Raw genomic sequence first — 24,178 nt, 5'->3', positions numbered from 1 at the left:
CTTCACCAAAAATCAGTTTTTTTTTCTATAAATCCTAAATACTACTGAATCACTTTGAACACCTCTGAAAAAAACAACAACGCTACAAATAAATCAAATAAAATTGATCAAATGCATTATTCTATTTTAAAAATGAATTTTGGTATTTGAAGATGTATTCGTATGCATGCACAAGAGATCGTGGTTAAAAGTTATTACACACCACTGGCAAACCGCTAACATAAACACAGAGTTCATGGAAAAAATGTATATCTAGTAAACAAATATTGATTTAAAAGTACGCCTCAATGTTCTGTGACAAATCTGCTTTGCTCCCATGAACATCCTTACCCTGTAATGTCTTTATGTCATTACGACTGTTCAAGTTATTATCCACAGGTCTGGGCTTTATCTTGCCCAAGTCGTCGCTGGTACACCTTGACTTGTCGTCTGCTATATTGTCATGCATCAGCAAGGATCTTGGTTTGTCATAGTTGCTATACTTGTCGATGCTGTCATCTCTGCAGCTTGTATCAATGCTGTCAAGTTCTTTATCTCGGCTATTCAGCTTGTTCTTTATATTTCTAGAGGATATGCTGTTGGTTCTGATTGCTCTATGGTAACTTCGACGACGTCGTAATTTTGCTTCATCATCCTCATTATGGTCAACGCTATAAGTTGCCTTTTGTGTGTCGACAAATATTTTGTCGCTGAAATTTCCCACAGCATGCCCTTCTCCTGAGTCATCTTCAATTACTACGAACGCGTCGTCATCATCTTCGTTGCTACTATGAGATGTGTCGTCACTTTTACTACGGGATGAGTCGTTATTTTTGTTAAGGTCACCGTTCGAAGAAGGCACAGTCACATCTTTTTCCGTTTTTGGTACTTCTTCGTTACATCTCTTGTCGTGATTTTCATATTTTGTTTCATAAATCTTCAGTTTTGAATCATCTGTACGGATGGGAGATCGTGGTACCGAGAAAGAGCTTAAATCAATTTCAGATATATTGTACTCTAATTTGATAAGCGATGTCGATCTCCTAAGGGTTTTTGTAACACCTGAAAGGGTTTTGTCGTCTGTTGACATGTCTAGCGCCCTTTGAATATCGCTTTCGCTGTAACAAAGCCCATCTCTCCCGTTAGCACTGGACAATGTTAGTCTGCTTGCTGTAAGTGGACTCATATTTACAGATTCGCCAAAATTTTCGTGTTTGTAATCTCTATGTTTAGTTGATATTGCATAAATATCTTCAATAACATCATTTCTGATCATGCTTGAATTTCCATACTCTTCACCACCCTTAACAAAAGTATTTCTAGAGCTTGCTACAGTATTTAGTGTGAGCAGAGTAGCTGGTCCGGTCATTTCGAATGAGATAACTTCGTGATGCTGTGTATCCTTAGGTGGTGTACCATGAGGATGGGGATGGTGACGATGATGAGGGTCTTCTTCTTCTAATTTTGACGGTAAAATGTTGTGATCTTGCTTAGATTCACTGTCAGGACTTAGATGGTACCGATGATGGTCTCCGTGAGCATCAGTCACTAAAAAAATATGAATGAAAACTTTTTAAATTAACTTGTGCACAATTTTTTTTTAAATATTACCGTATTTTAACTCCATTTCGTCCTCCTGGGTAATTTAACTTTTAACAAAATTGAGGAAAATATCACAGCTAAAGCTACGATCTTACTTAAATCGATTCAACCATCCATTTCTAGTAAATTATGGGAAAAGTAGTAAATAAAATCTCTTTTCCTCTGTATTGGGAAACTAAGTATATATAGACTTAAAGAAAAAAAGTTCCACTCACCATCGACGTAAACATTCTCAATATGTTCTTCGGACTACAAAACAATACAATTACATGTGGTTTTATTTTCGAAATAAAAGTACAAATAAACCAAAATTTAACACAATTCATGTCATAGAGAGCTTGGAATAAATGTACTTTGATCAAGAACTAAATTCTATTTATCGAATGCAGAGGCAGATCCAAGGGGGTTTCCGTTGGTTGGAGCCCTTTTGTCGAAAACTTCTGTTAAATTGTGCAAAATTAAGGCAAAAATCATAAAATAGTAGCCTGAAACCCCCTTTTATAATTTTTTCTGGGCCAGGACTCCCCGTTTCAGATAAAATTTCTGGATCCGCTACTGAAATGTTTTACAATACAAAATAAGTGTCAGACAATACTGAAAAAAATGCAAGACAGAAAACAATTATACTCCACTAGTCTGGAAATCACATGAAAATCATTAACATACATCTCAAACACCACTAATTACAACAGAAGAAGGTCAAAGGAGAAAAAATATGGACATAAGATCTTAAAGTGTTTACAGTGTCCACAGAGAAAACTGTACTTGTGCAAAAGTTAATAATTAACATGCTGTAAACATAGAGTGCTATTGATTTAATTGTTTTGCCATTAGTATATTGTCAACTTTGGATTTGTCTTTCTCAAATATTTCGGTTTTATTTCTTGATCTGATGACAACATCATCCATACTTTTGTTCAAACGTGCTCTCGAAGAGATCTACAAACAACAAACATTGGATACTGAATAAATAGTTGAAGATATAACATAAATATATATTTTGTCCAATATCTAAAGTCGTCAGACCTTCAGTAATAGCGTGTACAATGATTATGTCCAGGGGATAGAGAGTTGGTATAACAATCCCCTGAATAATTGAAAAGGAGATGTAACCTTTTTATCATTCTAGGTATTCAAGTCTGTGTTTGATAAAAAATTAAAATATCTATAAATATTAAGTATTCAGTTAAACTTCATCAAATCAAGGGAAGACCAACTCTATTCCCTGAACATCATTATTGTATGCATTATATCGTAGATTAGATTATGCATTGTACTCTTTCCTCAATCTCTTTTTAACTTTTCGTGATTTTCTTATTGTCTTACTAGGATCATACCCATGCAGTGTGATGTTGTAATTAAAATGTACAAACTTTGCTGAAGAATCATTATTTGAAGTATCAGTATCTAATTGTGGCATAATAGCATGCGTGCCAGAATATAGGTTATTTTCTATCATGCAGTCAACCATTGAAGAAAGGCTCCTTGCATTTGGAACGTCCATATTTTTGCATGCATTCGTGCTTTCACGTGCAACAGGTTCCAGAGTGATGTCTTGGTTTCCGATTCCTGTTGACTCATTTTCTTTACCAACCTGTTGGCGCCTTTTCACAATGCACACGACAACAACCACGGTAAGTAAAACAAGAAAAACAAATCCAAGACTTCCACCAACGATATATAAGGTCGTGTCCTGAGGACTAGCTGCTGCTATCGGTTCTTGGTCAGTAGCTCCTTTAAATGTAACAATGAATTATTAAAAATTTAGCTTCATAAGATCTGATGGAACTATACCATGAATATACATGACTTAACGCGCGCTGTTCGTACTTGTTTCAAAATAGCGGCGTAATCGACCATTAAAAATGCGACAAAACAAATTAACCTGAAGTAATGTATAGAATTATAAATTATTCTTAAAGAATACGGGTGTGGCAATATATATTTAGCTGGACAAATGTCAGAATAAAGCGCCGTTGTCATATATAGTCATTCCTAAATATGTTGAAAACCGTAGTTTTTCAGCTGTCCCAGGTAACATTTTCAGTGGCATGAAAAAATTAAAAATGACATAAAAAAAATGTACTTTTGAAATAAAAGGAAAATTTTCTTAGGGAAAAAAATGGAAAATTTCTACCTTTTTGTAAGTCGTTTTATTTTGACGTCACGGTTACGTCGACCCCCAGCAATTGTTCAGAAAGACCAAGAACGAACTGTCCCACAGAACACAACAGAACAAGAACACTAATTCAAACAAAGAAACGGAGTATCAAATATGGATAGAGGTACATTTTATTTACATTTAAGTAATGCTATTTCACTTAAAATCATAAATTTCAACATATTTTAAAAGAAAAAAGAAAAACAGAGTTTTGCGAAATAGGCAACTATAATTGAGTCTTACAAAATGTCACACATGCTCTTTTTCGCATTACGACAATTTCTGCAAAGTTCACGGCTTGTTTTTTATATTATCGATAGATTCCGTTTTCCAACAAAAGCTGTTTTTTTTCAATGTTATTTTTCTCAGCTTTTCATTAAGACCAAGACTTTTAATTTCTGATTCTTATTACTCTCACAACAGTATATTTTACAAATCTTACATATTGTCACAAAGCCGTAAAAATCACGTTTTCAATAGACATACGGTAAAAGCGACGTTCCGTAAGTGTGGTTGTCAATTTTTCCAGATGAGTTTGCACTTAACAGCTAGGAATAGACAGGCAAACAACAAATATTACAACCACAATAAAATGAATGAGACACAGCGTAATCCATCTGAAAAAAAAAATGCTGCAGTAAGAAAACGAAAACAAAGGCAAAATGAAAAAGACAAACAAGAAAGAGAAACGAAACGAAAACGTGCATACAGGCAAAAAATAAAAGAAAATGTAACAATTAATGATTTACGAAAGATTTTTTCTAATAAAATGGAAAAATCGCGCGCCGTTCAGAAGTTAAAGAAAGCCCTTCCTTGTACGTCTAAACGTAGGACCGCTGTAATGGCCTCTTATCTAAACAACACAAAGTCCTCTACTGTCGTAAATCTTGCACATCTAATGTAGTAGTTATTCCGATAGATAAGAATGAAATCGAGCTAGGCAAAGCTGTAATTGAAGACTTGCGTGAAGTTGTAGGTCAGACCAAGTGCCTTCGTTCTGATGGTGCACGAACTGCAGTAAGCATAATTACTGCTTCTACTAGTGCTACAAATGTTGAAGATAAAAAGAAAAAAAGTGCATTGGCAAGAAAATTGGCCTTCCGTTGAAACGTACCTCAGGGGGGGAGAGGGTTAGGACACAAATATTCTCCTCAGAAGAATCCTGTTTTAAATATTTTCAACAAAAGACTAGAAGTGACGCGATATCAAAGGATACAAAGAAACTTGTTCATGATTTCTGGTTACACCCTAACGATTCTCGTCCTTCACCTAATAAAATGACATAAAGAGAGTCCGTCTGGCACCAAAGCAAATTTCAAAGCACAGTGTATATATACTAGATAAAATGACTTAAAAGTAAAATATCCTGATATAAGTATGAATCAGAGAACCTTGACTAAAGCCGTTTTTTTGTCAGATCAGCAACACCTAAAGACAGAGTAACATGCTGCTGTCGCTACCACGTGGAAGCGAAATCTCTGTTTAAATCATGCATGGACTTTAGGAAAAGATATGTTATTCCGGGTCTAACAGACGATGAAGTTGAAAATTACCCGGTATATGAACATCTCACTGATATAGAAACTGCTACTCTGTGTGCTAAAGATCCCGTCTAACGGGTGATATACTAAAGCATGTCTCGACAGAAAATGTTCAAGTTGTGGTGTTCATTTGGTGCAGTTCTCCGAAAAAGAGTTGACTGAATATCCCAATAGCCATACCGTGCAATGGGAGTGCTACGAATACATAACAAGTAAAAATAAAAAGAAGCTTACTCTAGTTAAAAAAAAGCACAAAACCTTTTGAAAGTTCAATTACTTCAGAAAAGTCCTTGAAAATTTTGCAGGCCATCAGTTCCGTGCCCTTTGGCAAAACTCGCAACTTAAGAATCTGAAGGAGAATTTACCTCCAAACCAATGCATTGTTATTCATGACTACTCTGAGAATTAAGGGTGTAAGGAAAAAGTAGAACTACAACAAACGTACTTCCAACGCACGGAAGTCACAATTCACGTTTCGGTTATTCATAGGCATGCAATTCTAGAGTTGGATGGGATCGAAAGCTTATCTGAAGATCCTTTTATTGTTACGGAACACTTTTTCCGTGATACGTCCGGATGAAAAACATGATCAATACATGATCAAGTACAGTCCAAACTCTGATCAAAGATTATCTTGATTCAATTAGTTATAATGTTAAAGTAATACACGAATACACCGACGGTTGTCCCGTACAGTACAAGAGCCGTAATTGTTTCGGTATATTAAGCCATATATGTGCCGATCATCATTATGATTTTTTCATCCGTAACTTCTTTGAAACAAGTCACGCTAAAGGGCCACAGGATGCCGCCGGGGTGGGGGTGGGGGGGGGGGGGGTTCCTGAAAAATCAAGTTGATTTAGCAGTTCTTCGGGGAATTACGATTGTTCAGAACGCACTTGACTTCTATAATTATTGCGAAAAAAATTTGAAGGACACGAAATCCAGCGTTTGTAAAAGACGTATTTTTAAATATGTAGAAACAATAAACCGCGATTCTGACGAAAACTATCAACCTATCCCGGGAATAAGATCCTTACACCAGGTTTGTGCATCCGCATCAAAACCGTCAAAAAAACTTGAAGTGAGATATCTTTCTTGTTATTCATGTAACAGTTGAGCAGTAGGTAATTACGCTTCTTGTTCAAATAATGCAATCGGTGACAAAGAATCGGTCTCGATAAAACGTGTTGGGAACAGCTCGGATGATGCCTAATCAGAAGATGAAGAATATTCAATGACTGACTTAATTCATGATGGTACTTTGTTAGCTTTACATACAGACGACGAAAATTCTGACTACTATCTTTTTTTCACGCGTCTTCCTGCCCGGAAAGTTTAGCTAAGAGTGAAATCGATGATTGAGGTACATCTTTTGACACAAATTCAAATGTTATCCGAGGACTATACATCGAACCCCTTAAAACGAAATCTGGGCTGTCTTATAAACTTTTGATAGAAAAACGTGCTATTATTCCCTCTGCGTCGGTGATATACATCTCCCCGCAGTTCAAACTTACCCGAGGAATCCTTAAACTTTCTGAAAACATCCATCTTGATATACTGTCTGTTCTGAACGAAATGGAGGGATCTGCTTAGAAATCGGTTGGAATTTAACAAGTCAGTAAATGGTGTGTATTTGAATATGATGTTTAATTATTTTGAATATTTTAAATTGCCTCTAGAAAAGAACGGATGTGGGAATATGTCACAAATACAAAAACGCACTTACAATAACAATAGCGTTTCAACTATTATTTATTTCAAGAGGATTACAAATAATTGCTCTCTTGCTTATTTATTTATAAAAGCAGTTGTATAATAATACATTACAAACATCAGACTTTGTTCTTCAAAGCTATTCTAGATTGCATTTTGCAGTTGGTCATTAGTTACGAATAGTTGTGACTTTTTCGTAATTATATATCAGATAACTTGTTGTCATAGAAAAATAACGTCCACATTTCTTCTGATATTACCCACCAAGACGTCGTAACGTCGTGTTACCGCTGCGGGTACGAACAGCGCTCGTAACGTTCATGCATTTTCATTTTTTTTTTTGCAATAAAAGCAATTATGCCCATGGTTGTGTGTAGTTGGTAAAACCCATGGGAGGAAGCAAGTTTTCAGCTTTTATTGGGATGCTCGCGTACTAGTATTCCATAGGTGGATCCAAGTGTGGTGGGTGCCCCGGCCCTTTATGAATTTTTAATATGATTTTTTATGCTATGTCTTTTGTTTTTTTGGGGTTAGTTTTTTTTTAATACACAGCAAGCAGTACAATTAATCAACTTCGAAACAAAGTTGTATTTTGGCATTGTACTGTTCACTATAACGGGAATATGATGCATATTTTATCCCATTTTTCTTTTTAAAAAATTGAGCCCTGTAATTGGGGTGCCCGAATTTTTAGATCCGCGACTGGTCTTCATATGAACTCCGACCTTGGGTTCTAGATTGTGCTTAAAATCTAGATACTAAGAAATAACGATCCAGAATGAGAAATTCGTCCAAGATGGTATATATTCAGTATTAATCTGGATTGTTGCATGGTTGCGCTAAATTGATTAATATAATTTTTTCAATATTATCAAAAGAAACCCACATTTTAAAGATGATGATTCCATGGATACTGAAACACAAATTATGTCATTCTGAATCTTACCACTTGTTTATATTTTATAATGTAGGCAAAGCAACTGCGAACAAGGGTTCACATGTTTTGTTGTTTTAATAAATACATGTACTCTATATATTGTCATTACTTTTGTGTATGTTGTTGCATATGATTATAATTTGCAGTACCTGCATCATCTTTGGTTTTAATAGAAAGGGCAAATCCACAGCTAATGGTTCCTCTGTATGTATCCGATGCCGAACAGACACGGTAGGTATAGTTCTGTCCTGGCCCCAGATTACTGACATTAAATATCGGTTCAAAATCATTAGTATTAATAGTCACAAACGAGAAGCCATCTATCCTCTGAAGAATGAAGTACTGTTGACCACCTCCACTGAAGCCTGGGGTACATCTAATGTCAAGCTCACTTGGTTCTATTAGGGTTATATTACAGCCAGTTGGGATTTCTGGTGGGCCTGTAACAAGTAATGATGGCCTGCATCATTTTTACATTATTTAAATATTTAAAGCAGCAGGGTATGATAATAGTATAAATACCATTACAGTAAAATGATAATTGTTAAAGTTAAATGCAAATACGTAAATAAGTTACACACATGAGGGCGCCTGACGTACACCCTCCTAAAATTGGGGATTTTTTTTTGTTTTGCATGAAACTTAGATTTTTCTAAAATCTAACCCCCAAAATTGTTGACTCGTCGTTATGATCACTCACTTAGGCTTTTAACATGTATATATTTTTGAAGTGCTACCAAAGTGTAGAATCCTAGGTAAATACATTTCAGTAACCATACCTGGTTTGACTATCATATACAAACATGGTTGGATCATAGCTCCTATACTGTTGGTGGCAATGCATTCCAGGTCAGTGTAATCAATGTCTATCCTGTACAAAATAAGAAAGTGATTTAAGTTGTTCTATAGAAAATGCAAACGTTGTAATTTTTTTTTAACTTATTGGCTGTTTTTGGTTTTGTACTTTTTTAAACAAAGATGCTGTAGTTAAAACTAGTCAAAATTTCGTCCAATTATCATTCGCAATTAAGTAAAATAGCACTTAAAATATATGTTCCCCTTTTTAACTCACTGTATTTTTATTCGTATAGAGCTGGTTGCCGTCTTGTCGATGCCAGGATCAGTAAATGAAGGTTGATTCTCTTTTATAATCGAATGTCTTGTTTTATATCTCCACGTAACAGTGACGTTCGTCGGATTCGCAGTCACACGACAGGTCAATGTCACAGTCTGACCAACAGACGCTGCTACTTTCTCTATTGATGATATCAAACAGACTGGACGGTCTAAAATGCCACACAAAAAAAATCAGATTGTAAAAATCATATCTATGATCAAATAATACCCCATCTTCTTGTTGGGCAATGAATCTATTCGCATAACAACTCGAAAGTTACAACAAATCCTTCGTTCCATGCTCACCAAAATAGGGGCAGGCTGTAAATGAGTTAAATGGGATTGTGTTGAAAGTCAACCTTCATTTGTTTATATATATATATATATATATATATATATATATATATATATATATATATATATATATATATATATATATATATATATATATATATATATATATATATATATATATATATATATATATATATATAATTCTAAATAATTGTGCAAAGCAAGAATATAAATTGGCATGCTTATAAGTTTTTATCTGTTCTCGTGTTATTATCTGAAAAATCACAAAAGGAAGATGCCAGAAGTCCAAACTGTGCAGAAAATCGTACTATATCTGTATTTTGTATTAAGTTTGAAACAAAATTCAATTAACTTTTTACGAATTGTCATTTGGAAACCCGCAGAGGTAGGAAAAGTAGAGTATATAGTTTCTTATAAACATCTATTGTCGATGATTGTCGGAATGAATAATAAAAATTTACACACATTGAATTAAATATGTGAAAAAATGATTGCAATATTTGGTCATCCCCTCACTTTATAGTATCGTTCCACAGTTATGTCAGCTAAAAGATATCTTGAAATACTCACATAGGACATTGAGTGCCAAAGGAGGGGTACTTCTTGCTAACCCACGAGGATTCGATGCCTGGCATTGGTACTGACCCATATCAAATCTATATAATATACGATCGAAGAAAAATATGGTTGCAGGATAAAAACATACATGAACATTGCCGAAAATATGTTCTCTCTTCGAAACAGTCAGAATACCCATGGAAACCCTTGCGATTTGACTGTTCTTAAAGCTCGTCAAATAAATTTGATATTTTCTGGCAATATACATGTATTTGAACATGTGGTCGCTGTTGGCATAAAATTTTAACTTTTGGCGAAAATTTGGTTTCATCTTCTTTCTATTTCAGGTTTTCAGATTGTTTTATGTTGAATCAATTCTGTATTTGCTTGTTTTGTGGGGTAATGTTTTAATGAACAAAATATGAAAACATGAAGATCTTCAGTCACAGCTTGATTTGAATCATAAATGTTCGAATATACTACGTCCTCTAAAAGACATTTTATTAGAGTCATCACTCCAATGCAGTCATATTGTAACCCACCTATTAACATCTCGAATTAGCAAATCCAGTTTTCCGTCAATCTTGGAGAAATTGGAAAGCAATCTCAAATTTTGTGTAACAATAACACCATTCTTCAGCCAAAACACTTCACTGATTGTTGGCATAGGTAGGGCCGCTATGTGACATCGTAGAATAACGGGGTTGTGTTCATACACATCCAAACTACCATTCATTGCATTTATAATTGGCATATCTAAAGGATATATTTAAGACAGTCATTAGAAAAAAAAACATGTTATCTTTCGACAAGGAAGCTATTATTTAGGACTGAAATCAGTATCGGATCGGAGGGTTTCAAGCTGGACCCCCCCTCCCTTTTATATAAAAAATGTTATTTAAAGTTTAATAATTTGTTACAATTTGCTTTTACAAAATAAAAATAAAAAAGGAGAGGTTATGGTTTCTCTCATTTTAATTAAAGAACTATACACGTCTCCCCAGTACATGAATCCTCTAATCGTCGATAATTATAACGATAACGTAACCGACTTACAGGCAATCCTTAGTACAACTGTAGTCTCTACTGGTGCCCTGTTTTGTCTCTGTAAAACCACATTCATCGCTCTACATGTGAGATTTTTACCGTCCATTGACCTATCAAATGTCCTTGTCAATGAGCTTGAGACATAAAAGGTATCATCCTGATCTCTGTACACTCTGGTGTTGGCGTTTGGTTGTGGGACATTGTCAATGTACCAAGTAATGTTAGCAGCTGGACGACTTCCTCGGCTTTCACAAGTCACAGTCTTCATTTCTCCATCATTGAATATTCCGTCAAAGTTTCTAAGAGTAGGAACTCCAGGAAAAACTTAAAAATCAATAGATCGATTAAAGTGATCGTTCCTTATGAAAATTAAAATGTTCAGACGCTATATAGAGCCAAAGACAAGTGTATATTTTGACAACGAGAACAGTGTGGAAATATGAAGGGCACACATCACTTTACTAGCAGTTCCGCATTATACCCGTTTACTGTTACAATGTAAAAACAAGTAATATGATGCCGTACTTCTTAACCACAACTATGGAACGCCGTAACTGCATGATGTTAAAAACTTTCATTATATGACGGTACTTTGACATTATATAATGGTACTTTGACATTATACGATGGTACTTTGACATTATATGTTGGTACTTTGACATTATATGATGGTACCTTGATATTATATGATGGTACTTTGTCATTTTGTAAAGACAAAAGGAATCATGGGAAATTAGAAAAAAAAAACAAAATGGAGGAATCACTCATGTTGAGTGTACTAAAGGTTGATTTGAAGTATGCGTTTGTACATTTTGAAAGATAAAAGTTAACACCAAACATTGTGGGTATGCTTTCGAGACATGAATTAGAAGCTCTAGGAGTTTCAAATACAGCAGACATGATGAAGCTTCGAATTGAGTGTATTAAATATGGGACTATTAAACCACAGACAATTCAAGGAAGTTCCGGATCTCCTAAATTTGACATGGACAAATCTACACTTGAGAATTTATTTAATAATAGATTTTTGATCTCGGATGTTGCAAAGCTTTCACTTCTATCTGAACGTACAATATATCGAAGAATGGTACAGTTTGATCTGAGTAAACCTACATTTTCAGAACTTAACGATGATGACCTTGATGTTGTATTGGGTGAAACTATTCAAGAGTTTCCTCTGTGTGGTGAAAATATGCTTTAACATATGTTAATTGCCAAAGGCATTAGAGTACAGAGATGACGTCTAAGAGACTCTATTCAACGTTAGGTAAGATGCATCTGGAGCACAAACAAGGAAATCGAGAAGACTTCACAGACGAGTTTACAACGTAATGGCGCCTAACCACTTGTGGCATATAGACACTAACCATAAGCTTGTACGCTGGCGACACACATTCTGGCAATACACTCATGTGCCATACATCTAAAGTCTAGGTCAAAAGACAAACAAGGTGTGGCATAGACAAGCGTCACTGAAAAGAACGAGAGAGACTAAAACAACACGTCTCTCTTCATCAAATGAAAGACATAATGGAAGTCAAGTTCATTGGGTCAAGTTGTTTGAGGTTAGGATAAGTGGTGATATAAGCTTACCCCACTTCTATTCAACGTTAGGTAAGATTCATCTGGAGCACAAACAAGGAATTCGAGAAGACTTCACAGACGAGTTTACAACGTAATGGCGCCTAACCACTTGTGGCATATAGACACTAACCATAAGCTTGTACGCTGGTGATTCGTAATAATAGGTGGTGTTGATGGTTTTAGCAGAATGACAATGTTTCTTAAATGCTGTGATAACAACACGTCTCAGACAGTCTTTAACTGTTTTTTTGTCAGGTGTCGCCAACTTGGGTGTGCCTCTAAGGATTAGATCAAACAAGGGACTGGAAAACGTGTCAGTTGCAGACTGTACAGTCCCGCGTACCCACAATCAAAGGATTGAGAGATTATGGAGGGACATATTTGAGGGTGTCCTATGTTATTTTTATAACTTATTCTATTACACTCCTTGAGACGTTTAGGTTTCCATTTTAGCATTCGTGCATCGTTTATCGTGCGTTTACACATCGTTTTGCGTTCGTTTAAACGCACGATGAACTCACGATAGAACTGTTCGTTTAAACGCACGATAGGAGCGTTCTTTTAAAAGCACGATAGGAGCATTCGTTTAAACGCACGATACCAGCGTTCGTTTATTTTTGTACTTTGATTATTTCCTTGATTTAACCTTTATTTTAAAAATTTTGCTGTTATTTATCTTTATATTTTCATTAATTTCATTTTCTATTTTTTCTTTCGTCATTATATGTTATTATTATTATTTTCCATCTTTCGTCTATCATGCGTTTAAACGCACGCTAGAAGCGTTCGTTTATCGTGCGTTTGGTGAGCGTTTAGCGTGCGTTTAGGTATCGTGCGTGCAGGAAACCTAAACTTTTCAAAAAGTGTATATGGAAGATCAAGGTATTTTAGATCCATTCAACCTTCAGCATTTAGCAACTCTACATTTTATATATATAGGGGAGATAAACAGAAGGCTTCAACTGTGGGAAACAGCATGGGCTGGTCATAGGATGCGTACGGTTAAATCGTCTCTTCCGATTTTGTGGTCATCTGGCTAACTTCAAAACCCGGTAGGCATACAACTTAGTGAAACAGAATTACTAGAGTATGGACTTGAAGGACATATTAATTTGAATAACACAGAGGTGGGGGACTGACCAATATTTGCCCCAATCAGCAAGTTACAACTATTAGTTTTTACCATTTGTGTAAAAGTCAAGTACCTGAAGCCTAGGTAAAAAGGTAGAAATATGCTTGAGACACGTTAACACTAAAGCAGTAATTTGACCTGACGGTCACGACACACATTCTGGCAATACACTTATGTGCCATGCATCTAAAGTCTAGGTCAAAAGACAAACAAGGTGTGGCATAGACAAGCGTCACTGAAAAGAACGAGAGAGACTAAAACAACACGTCTCTCTTCATCAAATGAAAGACATAATGGAAGTCAAGTTCATTGGGTCAAGTTGTTTGAGGTTAGGATAAGTGGTGATATAAGCTTACCCCACCTTTGCTTGTGATCTAAAAGCACACTCAAACATTCAAATTATCTCTTTATATAAGTAACTGTTTAACAACTTAAACTCAAGCTAATTAATACAAACAATCAAATATAGTCTATGTACAAATAATGTGCTTCCCAACAAATAAGGGCACTCTCATGAGGGGAACTTTTCACAAACCCGCAATTTATGTCCATAATGCTACATGTATGAGGTAACTACACCACTGACCTGATGACATTCATCTGGGTTCAGCAAACCAATTCTGAATAGTGTTAAATAGATGCATTTGTTGACCCTATATTGCATGTAGGCTCTTCCTATAAAATTTTAAGTCTATTTATGACCATTTAACTCTGGTCAACATCCGAGATAAAAAAAAATCGATTATCAAGTAAATTCTCAAGTGTAGATTTGTCCATGTCAAATTTAGGAGATCCGGAACTTCCTTGAATTGTCTGTGGTTTAATAGTCCCATATTTATTACACTCAATTCGAAGCTTCATCATGTCTGCTGTATTTGAAACTCCTAGAGCTTCTAATTCGTGTCTCGAAAGCATACCCACAATGTTTGGTGTTAACTTTTATCTTTCAAAATGTACAAACGCACGCTTCAAATCAACCTTCTTTACTACACTCAACATGAGTGATTCCTCCATTTTGTTTTTTTTTTCTAATATCCCATGATTCCTTTTGTCTTTACAAAATGACAAAGTACCATCATATAATATCAAAGTACCATCGTATAATGTCAAAGTATCATCGTATAATGTCAAAGTAGCATATAATGAAAGTTTTTAACATAAGGCAGTTACGGCATTCCATACATAACACCAAGGTAGACATAATACCACGAGGACCAGAGCAATACTGCTTGTTGTCTCAGTCGGGATTGAGAAATTACATAATATCAATATATTAAGGAGGTAGACCTAGGGTAAGGGACACAACTCTTACAAATCAATGGAACGTTTGTACTCAGTGTTTTACATCAATCTCATGGAAGTATCAAAGTAACTTGGATTGATTTCATTCTGCTTTGAACAAAAGCTTGATAGGCTTTTGTGAAATTGAATATGATACAAACATATCACTGATTTCAGGAGTTATTTCCCTTACCATAGGTCTACCTCCTTAAAATAACAAAGATTAAAACAGAGTTGCATAATAAATGTATGTATAAATATATAGAACAGAAAAATGCTATCTATACGAAGACTTAAATTCAGTACTTTATAACTAAGCTCCCCGTTACAAATATTAAATTCTGATATAGCAAAGTGTGCTATATAAAAAAGCCGCAATTAAGTTTGCTCTAGCAAGTTGTGGTCACTCATGGTGACTATCTAAACAAATTTCTTAATTTCTAAATCATAGAATACTACACGAACTTACGATTTACATCCAAAGACATGTTGTTTTGGACAACGAAAAAGTACGTTATTTCGGTAAGACAGCTAATTTTAGATTGGTAAATAGTCCTGTCTACCTTCAGTGGTGCCTGACTTTTTCTTAAACCGGTGCCGTTTGGGTAAAAAGTGTCGCTTTCTGCCGATGAAATTTTCGTCCTGTTTTTACGCGGTCCTGTAAATAGAACATGGAAGTCTAAATCTACACTTTAACTAGACTAGGTGTTTAGACCAAAGCTTAAAGGATGCAAATGAAATGTTCCTATGTACTTTTTCTATATTAAAAAAACTACTTTAATACTTTAATGGGCACGTTAATTAATTTTGTTAGATGAATAAAAAGTATACGAGGAAGTAAATATTCTCTTTTTCTTTTTTTTTATAGAAAATTAAGGCGGTATAAATTAACATCTTTAAAATGTTTGTTCACGGTGTTCTTATCTATCCGTATCGTACCTTCGATATACCATTCAAAGATAGGTGGAGGTTTTCCGCCGTCTGCTTCACATGTCAGTGTATAAATACTTCCTTCATCTATACCAGTGATAGGTAACGGAAGCAGATCTATTCTTTTTGGCCTAACTGTAATTTAATCACAGAAAATAGCTTTATATACCTAGATAGGTCAAAACAGATGCATACATGAAATATGCTGTAGACACATAATCATTATATGCGGGTTATGCGGATGTAAACAGAGTGAAAGGTCGGGCGAAGCGAGACTTGAAAATTTTTGGAGACAGAATTTGAAAAATCAAAATTTCATGCCAACAAAACTATTTTTCTTAATTTTGGGGGTTACTCGTACAACGTAACACAACATATCACGATTACAATAAAAACACAAGAAGTGCCCAGGAGCCTGAATCACTCACCTTGTTAAATTTTTGCCTTTCAAGGTCAATAAATTTAACAAGGAGTTGTGCGACAATTTTGACTAAAAAAATCTTCTTTGTAGGACTTATCATAAGGATCATTTCATTAATTGAAAATTTCTTTCTATCTATTATAGCGTTAAAGATATTGGCTGAAAACTGCTAAAGACATCATTTTTACCCTCTCAAGGGCAATTACTCTAGCAGGGAGTCGTGCTACATCTTTGATCTTGAAGGCCTTATTATAAGAATCATTTCAGCAATTGAAAGTTTCTTCCCCTCATCAGGTCTATGCAGAATATCCTAACTAATAGTCATAGCAAGTTTGGTTCTAATTGTTCTTGTTGTTTCAGAGGAGAAGATTTTTGAAAGAAATAACATTAAAAATAGAGAAAAAAAAAACGTCGACAAAGGGCAATAACTCACACATGGCGCAACAAATTAAAACACAAATTTGGAAAAAAACGTCGACAAAGGGCAATAACTCACACATGGCGCAACAGATTAAAACAAAAATTTGACCATAGATAGATCTCATCATGTTGAACAATTTAACCTATCTCAGAATTTGGCTAAACCTAACGGTTTTGGAGGTACATGCCAAAAACATCTGTCTGATCCCTATGTTCTATTTTTTAGTAACGGTGGTCATGTTTGATGGATACAAAATTTCCATATCCGTTCTATGCAGAATACCCCTAGGAACATTCATGCCAAGTTTGGTTCATATTGGTTAAGTAGTTTCAGAAGAGAAGAGTTTGGGAAAAAAATATTAACGACGACGACGGATGCCAAGTGATGGTAATAGTACAAAAAAGTACAAAAAGTGACACGTATGATAATCATAGGAAGTGCAACACAGGATTATCACATAAATCAACGGTAATTATATGATTCACATGTTTCAGTTTACATGTTTTTCAAGCATATGATATTAGCAAGACATTATCACATACTCTTATATATTAATTATTATATGATATTCATAAAATGATTATGTGTTTACCACATATGATGATATTTTATGACTTTTGGCTGTGTAGGTCTAACAGATTTCTGTTCTTTGTTACAATGCGATATTTTGTACAACAGAGTAGTTGTTATTTCGATTCTGACAGATTCGGCAGGCATGTTGTTTTCTGTTGTATCTGACTTACCAAGTATATTGACTTTAAATGATTCTTTATAATTGACGTTTTGAAGGTCAGCACACCTATACGTCCCATCATCCTTTAGGGTCAGAGACTGGATGACCAAAGTTTGATTATTCCCGCTGATCTGAATGAAAAATTTCGTCTGGTTTTGTCTGTTTTGTAATTTAATGGCTCCTCCAAGTGCTATTATTGTTTGGTTATAATGAACAATGCTGTCCCACATAAGTTGTGTCGTCTGTGGTATGGAGCATGATAGAGATACAGAACTTCCAAGAACTGCCGGAATTATTTTCTCTTGCTTTGGAATGGAAGCGGCTGCTAACGCTACACAGACAAGAACCATTCGTAACTCGTTGATTGCCTAAATTATACATAAAAAATTAGCAATATTTGCGGAAACTGTGTTTAGATCGGAATAAAAAATGTAGAAACATTCGTACCGAAACTGTTCAATCGCAATCGATCGTTAGGTAAATGGTTGTACTTATTTCTGCGTTGTATCTTTTTTCACGAATATTACGATCAGCTTTGAATCGCGGAAATAAGTACGCGCGAAATTGCATATATTTAGTATTTAGCATATGGTATCTTCCAACATTACGAAAGCTTAAATGCTCGCGAAAATCACTATTCACGAAAATAAGTACCCGCGAAAATATGCACAATTACTGAGCTCAAGTGGTGCACATTAGAAAAAAAAAATAAAACAAAACAAAAACAAAACGAAACAAAAAACAAACAAAAAAAAAAAAAAACAAACAAAAAAAAAAAAAAACAAACAAAAAAACAAAATTAGTTCCAAAGCCAAAGCTTACCATTTTCCAAACCTCTAGTTATTATGACAGATAACTAATTTGTTAAAATGTAATTCTGCATATCCAATTTAGAACGCAATATCTGGGAGTACACCAAATGTCGACCACATAGACATTACGAATATATCAAATTAACACGGATTTAATCATTTGTTCATTCAATAATTAGCTAAGTAACAGCTAATATAGAAACATGTGACAAGTCAAGCCATGTTTGTTTTATTGTAATGTTTATTTTCGTCATTTGTAAACTATTGTCTTATCTTTGTATTGACATAACTCACATTTTCAGCCCACCTTGTTTTGAGAAAAAATTCTTGTTAATTCGATTTTGACGATTCAGATGTCAATGTGCTCCTTTTCAAATTTTATTTTTTAAAATAGGAGTTTTTTTTCACAGAATACACTAATCTTTAACTTTTTGGAGTAATAAGGGGTACAAAATTGTGCCATGCCATTTTTTTTTAAATTTGTTTGTCCTATTTTGATTATTTTTATTACTCGTGAAAATTCCCACATGTGTTTTTGAATCACATTTAAGAGATCTCTTACGGTTTTTGAGTTCTGAGAGGCCAATGGGGTCACGCCCAAAAAAATAAACTTTTTTTATTTTGGTCTGATTTTGATTTTTTTATTCCTCGTAAAAATCCACACCTGCGTTTATAATCTGATTTCAGATACCTCTTACAGTTTTCTAGTTATAAGGGACTGAAGTTGGTCACCCACACCAAAAATAAAATCAACCTTTTTGATGGGGGGTGGGGGGTTTCCAATTTTGATTTCTTTTTATTGGATTTATGCCTGCGTTTTCCTATCACATTTATATCTTTTACGTTTTTTTTTAGTTATAGGGCTTTGATTGGCACCCTTGAACTTTTTTACACTTGTGTTTAAATTTCAAGTTCTGTGCGCTGTTGTGTCCAAACAAATTGTGTCCGTAACAAACTGTAAGTTTCCATATGCTTAAATGTGTCTAAAACTAATATTGTGTCCACACTTGCCCGATTTGAAGAGAGTTAAATATGCTGTGGTCGTGTCATGTTGCGCTCCGAAACTTATGTACAGTGTTCCATATTTTATTTCAAACAAATACATCAACTATAATTAATACAACAGTAATATATCAAAGATTCGGAAAGAAGACTATACTAGGCTTTTGTTAATCCTTCTCCTGTCACAGTTAAAATTTGAGGTTAAATTTTTGAAATATTCTTCTAGAGTGAGTGCAATGTAGATATCTTTTGTGGTAAAATTAGCGAGATATTAAAATTTCAACCTAAAGCCATGTAAATCTACCACTGACAACCCATGCTTTGCAAATTTTAGGGGGGGGGTGCACGCCCGCATCGCCCCCGCCTGAATCCGCCCTTGAGATACATTAATACACAATTTAAATGCTAAGTGGTCTCGAATTACGAGAGGCTACGGGGAGTTCATTCCATATCTTTAATAATAGTATACGGTAGGAAATAGTTCAAATAAAAAGACTTCCTTGTACGTATCTCGGATAAGTTGTAACTGATGCGTAAATAGTTGCCCGGGATAGTTGTGGAAGTCCGACCTCGCATTTGGTACTTAAATACTCGGGGTATCACCGTTTAACATCTTACACATCATCACGAGTTTGTTTTGTTTGTTTCCATCTATCAACAGTTTGTTTCCAACCGGTTTCATGATGTAAATTGTCTCTTTCGACATATTAATCAGAATTTGTAAACCATTGTCCCATGCGACATCCCTGTATTCGAGAATTGGTCTAATGAACAAAAATATACATTTTCTCAAGTGCAATCGATACCGAAGAACATTATTTGATCCTAGTTAAAGGAAGATATTCTCAATATGGTCATGCCAAGAACCGTCATCAGAGAAATAAACACCAGGTGTTTGTGACTAAACACTTCCTGGAGATCAAAATTGTTCATTTGTAGTGGGGTAAAACTATCATGGCGGGCGGATTTACGTAATAACAGCATTATGCACGTCTGTTTGTTTAGGATTAAATCGAACAAGCCATCGCGTAGCCCATTGATGGATTTTTTTTTTTGCGATGTCTATATTCAAGCAAGCGCTGCGATATCTGGGTCTTTACTATAACATATAAATTAGTGTCGTCGGCAAATAGTTCGATACACGCATTGACGTCGATAACAATATCGTTTATAAAGAACGAAATAGATGAGGACCAAATACGGATCCCTGCCGCTCTCACTGGTTTCCAACTTGAAAAGTAGCCGTTTAAGACAACGCGTTGGAATTTTTCAGTTAAATAGCTACCAAACCAGCACAAAAGGCGCCCGGTTGTGCTATTTTAAAAAATTAGTTTAGACGTTTGCTTGTTAAAGGAAAACTATTGACCAAACTTTACGACAAACGTGATGACTTTTCATTCGGAATTGTCAACTTTCCTTTCATCTGTGGCAACATCCCTTCGGCTCCTGCGTATGGAGTGTTCATATCACAACTCATACGTTATGTCAGAGCTTGCCGAAACTACGCAGACTTTTTGTATCGCGCTAGAACTTTAACAAATAGGCTTCTGGAACAGGGTTATGTTGCTACAAGATTGAAGTCATCACTACAGAAGTTTTATGGTCGTGACCATGAATTCGTGGATCGTTATGATGTATCCATCAGCACCATGAAAACTGATTTATTCAACGGGTCATAGTTTGCATTTCCTCGTTTGTCTGCCCCGAACTTGACTTTTTATGAGCAACTCGGCGGGTGTTTCTAGAAAAGCAGAGGACGCTTACCCTACATGACGCGCACCTGGTCCATGCTCCCAGTTTTTAGTGGAGTCCGAGTTGCTCATTTACTTTTGTTACTTTGTATATATGATTTTAGTTGCTTTATATTCTTTGATGTGTATGTCTGTTTTCCATGTCTGGTCTTTGTCCCTGGATTACATTCTTTTGATTACCACTATAACCTTGGTTCCCTTGATTACTCTTGTTAAGTTTATATTCTAATTCCAATACTCAAATTCATTTTACATTTTCATCGTTGTTAAAGGTATAAAATAGCAAAATAACCAAACGGGCAGGTAAATGTTCAAGGCATTAGTCAAAAGGATGAACCATATAGTATATAGTAACTTACAGCAACACCAAGGAAAAACGAATAGTTTCAAACAACTGCAGTGGTCCTGACTTACTCCAAGTATTTCATCAAGTTTATATGTCGTATATCTGCAAATATGTTGAGTCTTGGTTGTCGGAAGAGTGGTTACATTAGCCTTTCCTACTGCCTAATCCCTTCCAGGTACGCTGAAAAAATATATATATACAAAACAATACGAAATGCAAAATATTACAATTTTATATAACATCAGAGGATGAAAGGGATTCAAGATGTTGTTATCCGGCCTTTTGTTCTAAAATTCAATTAGTTTTATGCATTTAATTAATTTTATGCATTTTGGGGAAACAGTACACCTTTTTATTGACCCTTACAACAAAATTTATTCATATTATAAAAACCTGTCTGCCAGCCGTCTGATGCCTAATCCCGGACCAAAAGATCAGTCAAACGTACTATAAGGTATTATTAGAACGTTTTGATTTTTCTTCTCGAATCAAAGTGTCTTGTAAAAGGAGAAAGTATCGTAAATCTGTCTCAAGAGTCCTTTTAATTTCGCAGTCATCAATGCAGATAATCTGACACAATTTAATAAATTCAACACAATTTTTGTTTTGTTTTGTGGTGAACATTTCCATGCACTCCATTTTCAGACACTCTGAAAAGGAGGGGCGGCAGCCGGGTTGCTCAGAAAAAAAGGGGTGCTAGGAGGGATGTCAACCCCCTGGACCCGCCACTGACTTCGAAGCTAACTTTTTTTAATAAACGTGTATTTGTTATGCACAAATACCCATGATAATAATATCCGGTAAATAATTTGAGTTTCTCCGTTTTTGTTTTAAAATTATATCTACCGGAAGTATTTCCTGGCCAATTAGATTTCGAGAATTTTAAGTTTACCAATTTTGAAGTTGGGAAGGAAAATGAAAACCAAAGCATACCGTACTATATAAATCTTGACGTCCTTTGAACGTTACCCGTGATTGTAAGAGTAATACATTATCAAGCAAACTTATGTCATCAATGTTGTTTGCCCAAAATATGGCAAATGCCCATCGAAAATGAAGAAAAATTATGTACAACTCACAACACTCCCATTTTTTTTATATTTTGGATTTTGCTGGTCACAGATGTATACTGGTCGGAGATTAGATCTCACTGTTTTCAAAACAGAAGAGTTCACGCCAAACTAATCACCATAACTGTATTCCACTATGAAAAACTGTTTTATGTCATGAAGACAAACAGCTAGGGAGGTCTACTACCCCTGGACCTGTTGTCTGTACAAAAACTAACAAAACATATGCAGGTTGGGAAAAGTTCTGAAATTTGAGTGCTGATTGATGTTAGAGGTGTTTGATCAATAAACAAAATAATCTGGGGTAACTTTCATTGCAGTACAACCTCTCACAAGATGTGTTTTTTTTCCATTTAAAAAAAAAGTGTTCTTGATATGAACAAGTTGAGAACCAATCCACCATAAGAGGGGTAGTATGACAGTTTGAAGGTTCTTTAATCATAGCTAGTATGTGGTGATTTTAGGTACAGTAAATCTGATATTTTTATTTGCTTGCCTATATTACAGTTGTGTGTTCAATCCCTGGCCTGAATCTTACAACAAAAATAATATTAAATGGTAGTCACTGCTTCTCTGCTTAACACACAACATTTTTAACCCTTTGAGTCTCAAGGCTTTTTCCTCGATTTTGCCACGAAAAATTTTAATTTTCAAATTCAACTGATTTGCTTATGACGTTGACAATAACCTAATGTCACAAGATAGGGTACAATGGTGGGGTGATCGAATGCAGAAATTAAAAAAGGCATTGCATATGGAATTAATCTCTTAGATGTTTTAGGAATGTAATTTTTACAGTCAAGTTACTCAGTACATGTACGCATTAACATACAAACATACAAATACGTAAATATAAAAGAAAGGAAAAAAATATCATTAACAGATATGATATAGTTAGTCGTAGAAGTGTTTTCAACTTGGGGATTTTCTGGATAAATCTTATTTACCAACTTTTGTCTCATCATAGATCGAACCAAAAAGGTCAAGGGTCCATCCCCCCCCTCCCCAAGGTTGACAAAATTCAGTTGATAACATAAAGGAAATCACTTAGCCATGATGGAGCCAGGCTCCCTTTTAACGTCTTTTTCATGTATTCAAACTTACAGAACTACACAATCTGATTAAAATCAGCTGTTAGGATACACTACATTGCCTTGCGCCCCCTGGAGCGTAAGGCAATGTAGCGTATCCTAACAGCTGATTTAATCAGATTGTGGAACTACATATATGAAATGACACTTTCTGCAGGTCAAACTCTCAAAAAAGGAACAAATTTTATATATTACAATTATTACTTGTATTCCGAGTTGTTTTTTCCTATTTGCGCTATTACAAAATGTGCATGTAACAAAATTAATTTTCATAATCATATTTTCAGCTGCGATAGATGTCAACTTTGAGTGAACATCTTTTGAAATATCTGTGATTTTATCGAAATACATACATGTATATAATGCATCGTTGAAATTGTATGTTTAGATAATTAAAAGTTTATATTATTTTATTTGTTGCTTTGATTGCTTTGAGTTTTTTTTTTACAAATATTTCTTTTTTTTCTGTACAAAATACATGTATTAGATGGTTTAGATAGATTGCACTGAAGGAAAAAAAGAGAGAAGTAAATGAAAAGTGAACATTCACTGACCAATAGAAAAGAACAAGTTGACAAAAGATCAAAACTTGTAAGACATTTTAAATTTACCCTGTAAAGCACCCCACA

At 34.9% G+C, this 24,178-nt stretch overlaps 2 protein-coding genes and 2 pseudogenes across 4 annotated transcripts in view; 3 read left to right on the top strand and 1 right to left on the bottom strand.

Annotated features, from left to right (window-relative positions):
• Nucleotides 1-170: 170 nt before the first annotated feature.
• LOC148629084 (uncharacterized) lies at nucleotides 171-17,832 on the bottom strand. Its single transcript, XM_088543535.1, has 11 exons — nucleotides 17,488-17,832; nucleotides 15,912-16,037; nucleotides 15,442-15,630; nucleotides 10,985-11,299; nucleotides 10,471-10,684; nucleotides 9,941-10,026; nucleotides 9,012-9,225; nucleotides 8,719-8,810; nucleotides 8,089-8,379; nucleotides 3,106-3,315; nucleotides 171-1,509 (listed from the first exon to the last, which is right to left on the bottom strand). The coding sequence occupies exons 1-11, from the start codon at nucleotides 17,825-17,827 to the stop codon at nucleotides 272-274; spliced, it is 3,315 nt and encodes a 1,104-aa protein (XP_088399661.1). The 5' UTR covers nucleotides 17,828-17,832; the 3' UTR covers nucleotides 171-271.
• Nucleotides 3,377-6,979, top strand: LOC148629086 (uncharacterized; annotated as a pseudogene).
• Nucleotides 11,617-13,599, top strand: LOC148629085 (uncharacterized; annotated as a pseudogene).
• Nucleotides 17,833-22,262: 4,430 nt separating the features above from the next.
• LOC148629083 (uncharacterized) overlaps nucleotides 22,263-24,178 on the top strand; it is a 28,896-nt gene continuing 26,980 nt past the window's right edge. For 2 of the 3 annotated variants that reach the window (XM_088543530.1, XM_088543518.1), the window contains exon 1: nucleotides 22,263-22,365. The gene's annotated coding sequence lies outside the window, so the exon portion shown is untranslated. Of the gene's footprint in view, nucleotides 22,366-24,061; nucleotides 24,141-24,178 lie in introns of those variants that run through there. The other variant, XM_088543523.1, reaches the window with a different exon arrangement.

This window comes from Perna viridis, chromosome 1, assembly GCF_037379345.1.
Source record: "Perna viridis isolate PV_CMFRI_1.1 ecotype Kerala chromosome 1, ASM3737934v1, whole genome shotgun sequence".
In the NCBI taxonomy this organism is placed as follows: Eukaryota; Metazoa; Mollusca; class Bivalvia; order Mytilida; family Mytilidae; genus Perna; species Perna viridis.
Note: the sequence above shows the minus strand (reverse complement) of the source record. Positions and strands in the feature narration are given on the sequence as shown.

What these genes read in the sequence shown, in the direction of transcription:
- LOC148629084 (XM_088543535.1), bottom strand. Translation starts at nt 17,827, where the DNA reads ATGGTTCTTGTCTGTGTAGCGTTAGCAGCCGCTTCCATTCCAAAGCAA. An exon ending in CTTTGAATGGTATATCGAAG is followed by an intron (nt 15,631 to 15,911) that starts GTACGATACGGA and finishes TTCTATTTACAG; the next exon opens with GACCGCGTAAAAACAGGACG. An exon ending in TTTGGCACTCAATGTCCTAT is followed by an intron (nt 9,226 to 9,940) that starts GTGAGTATTTCA and finishes GTGGCATTTTAG; the next exon opens with ACCGTCCAGTCTGTTTGATA.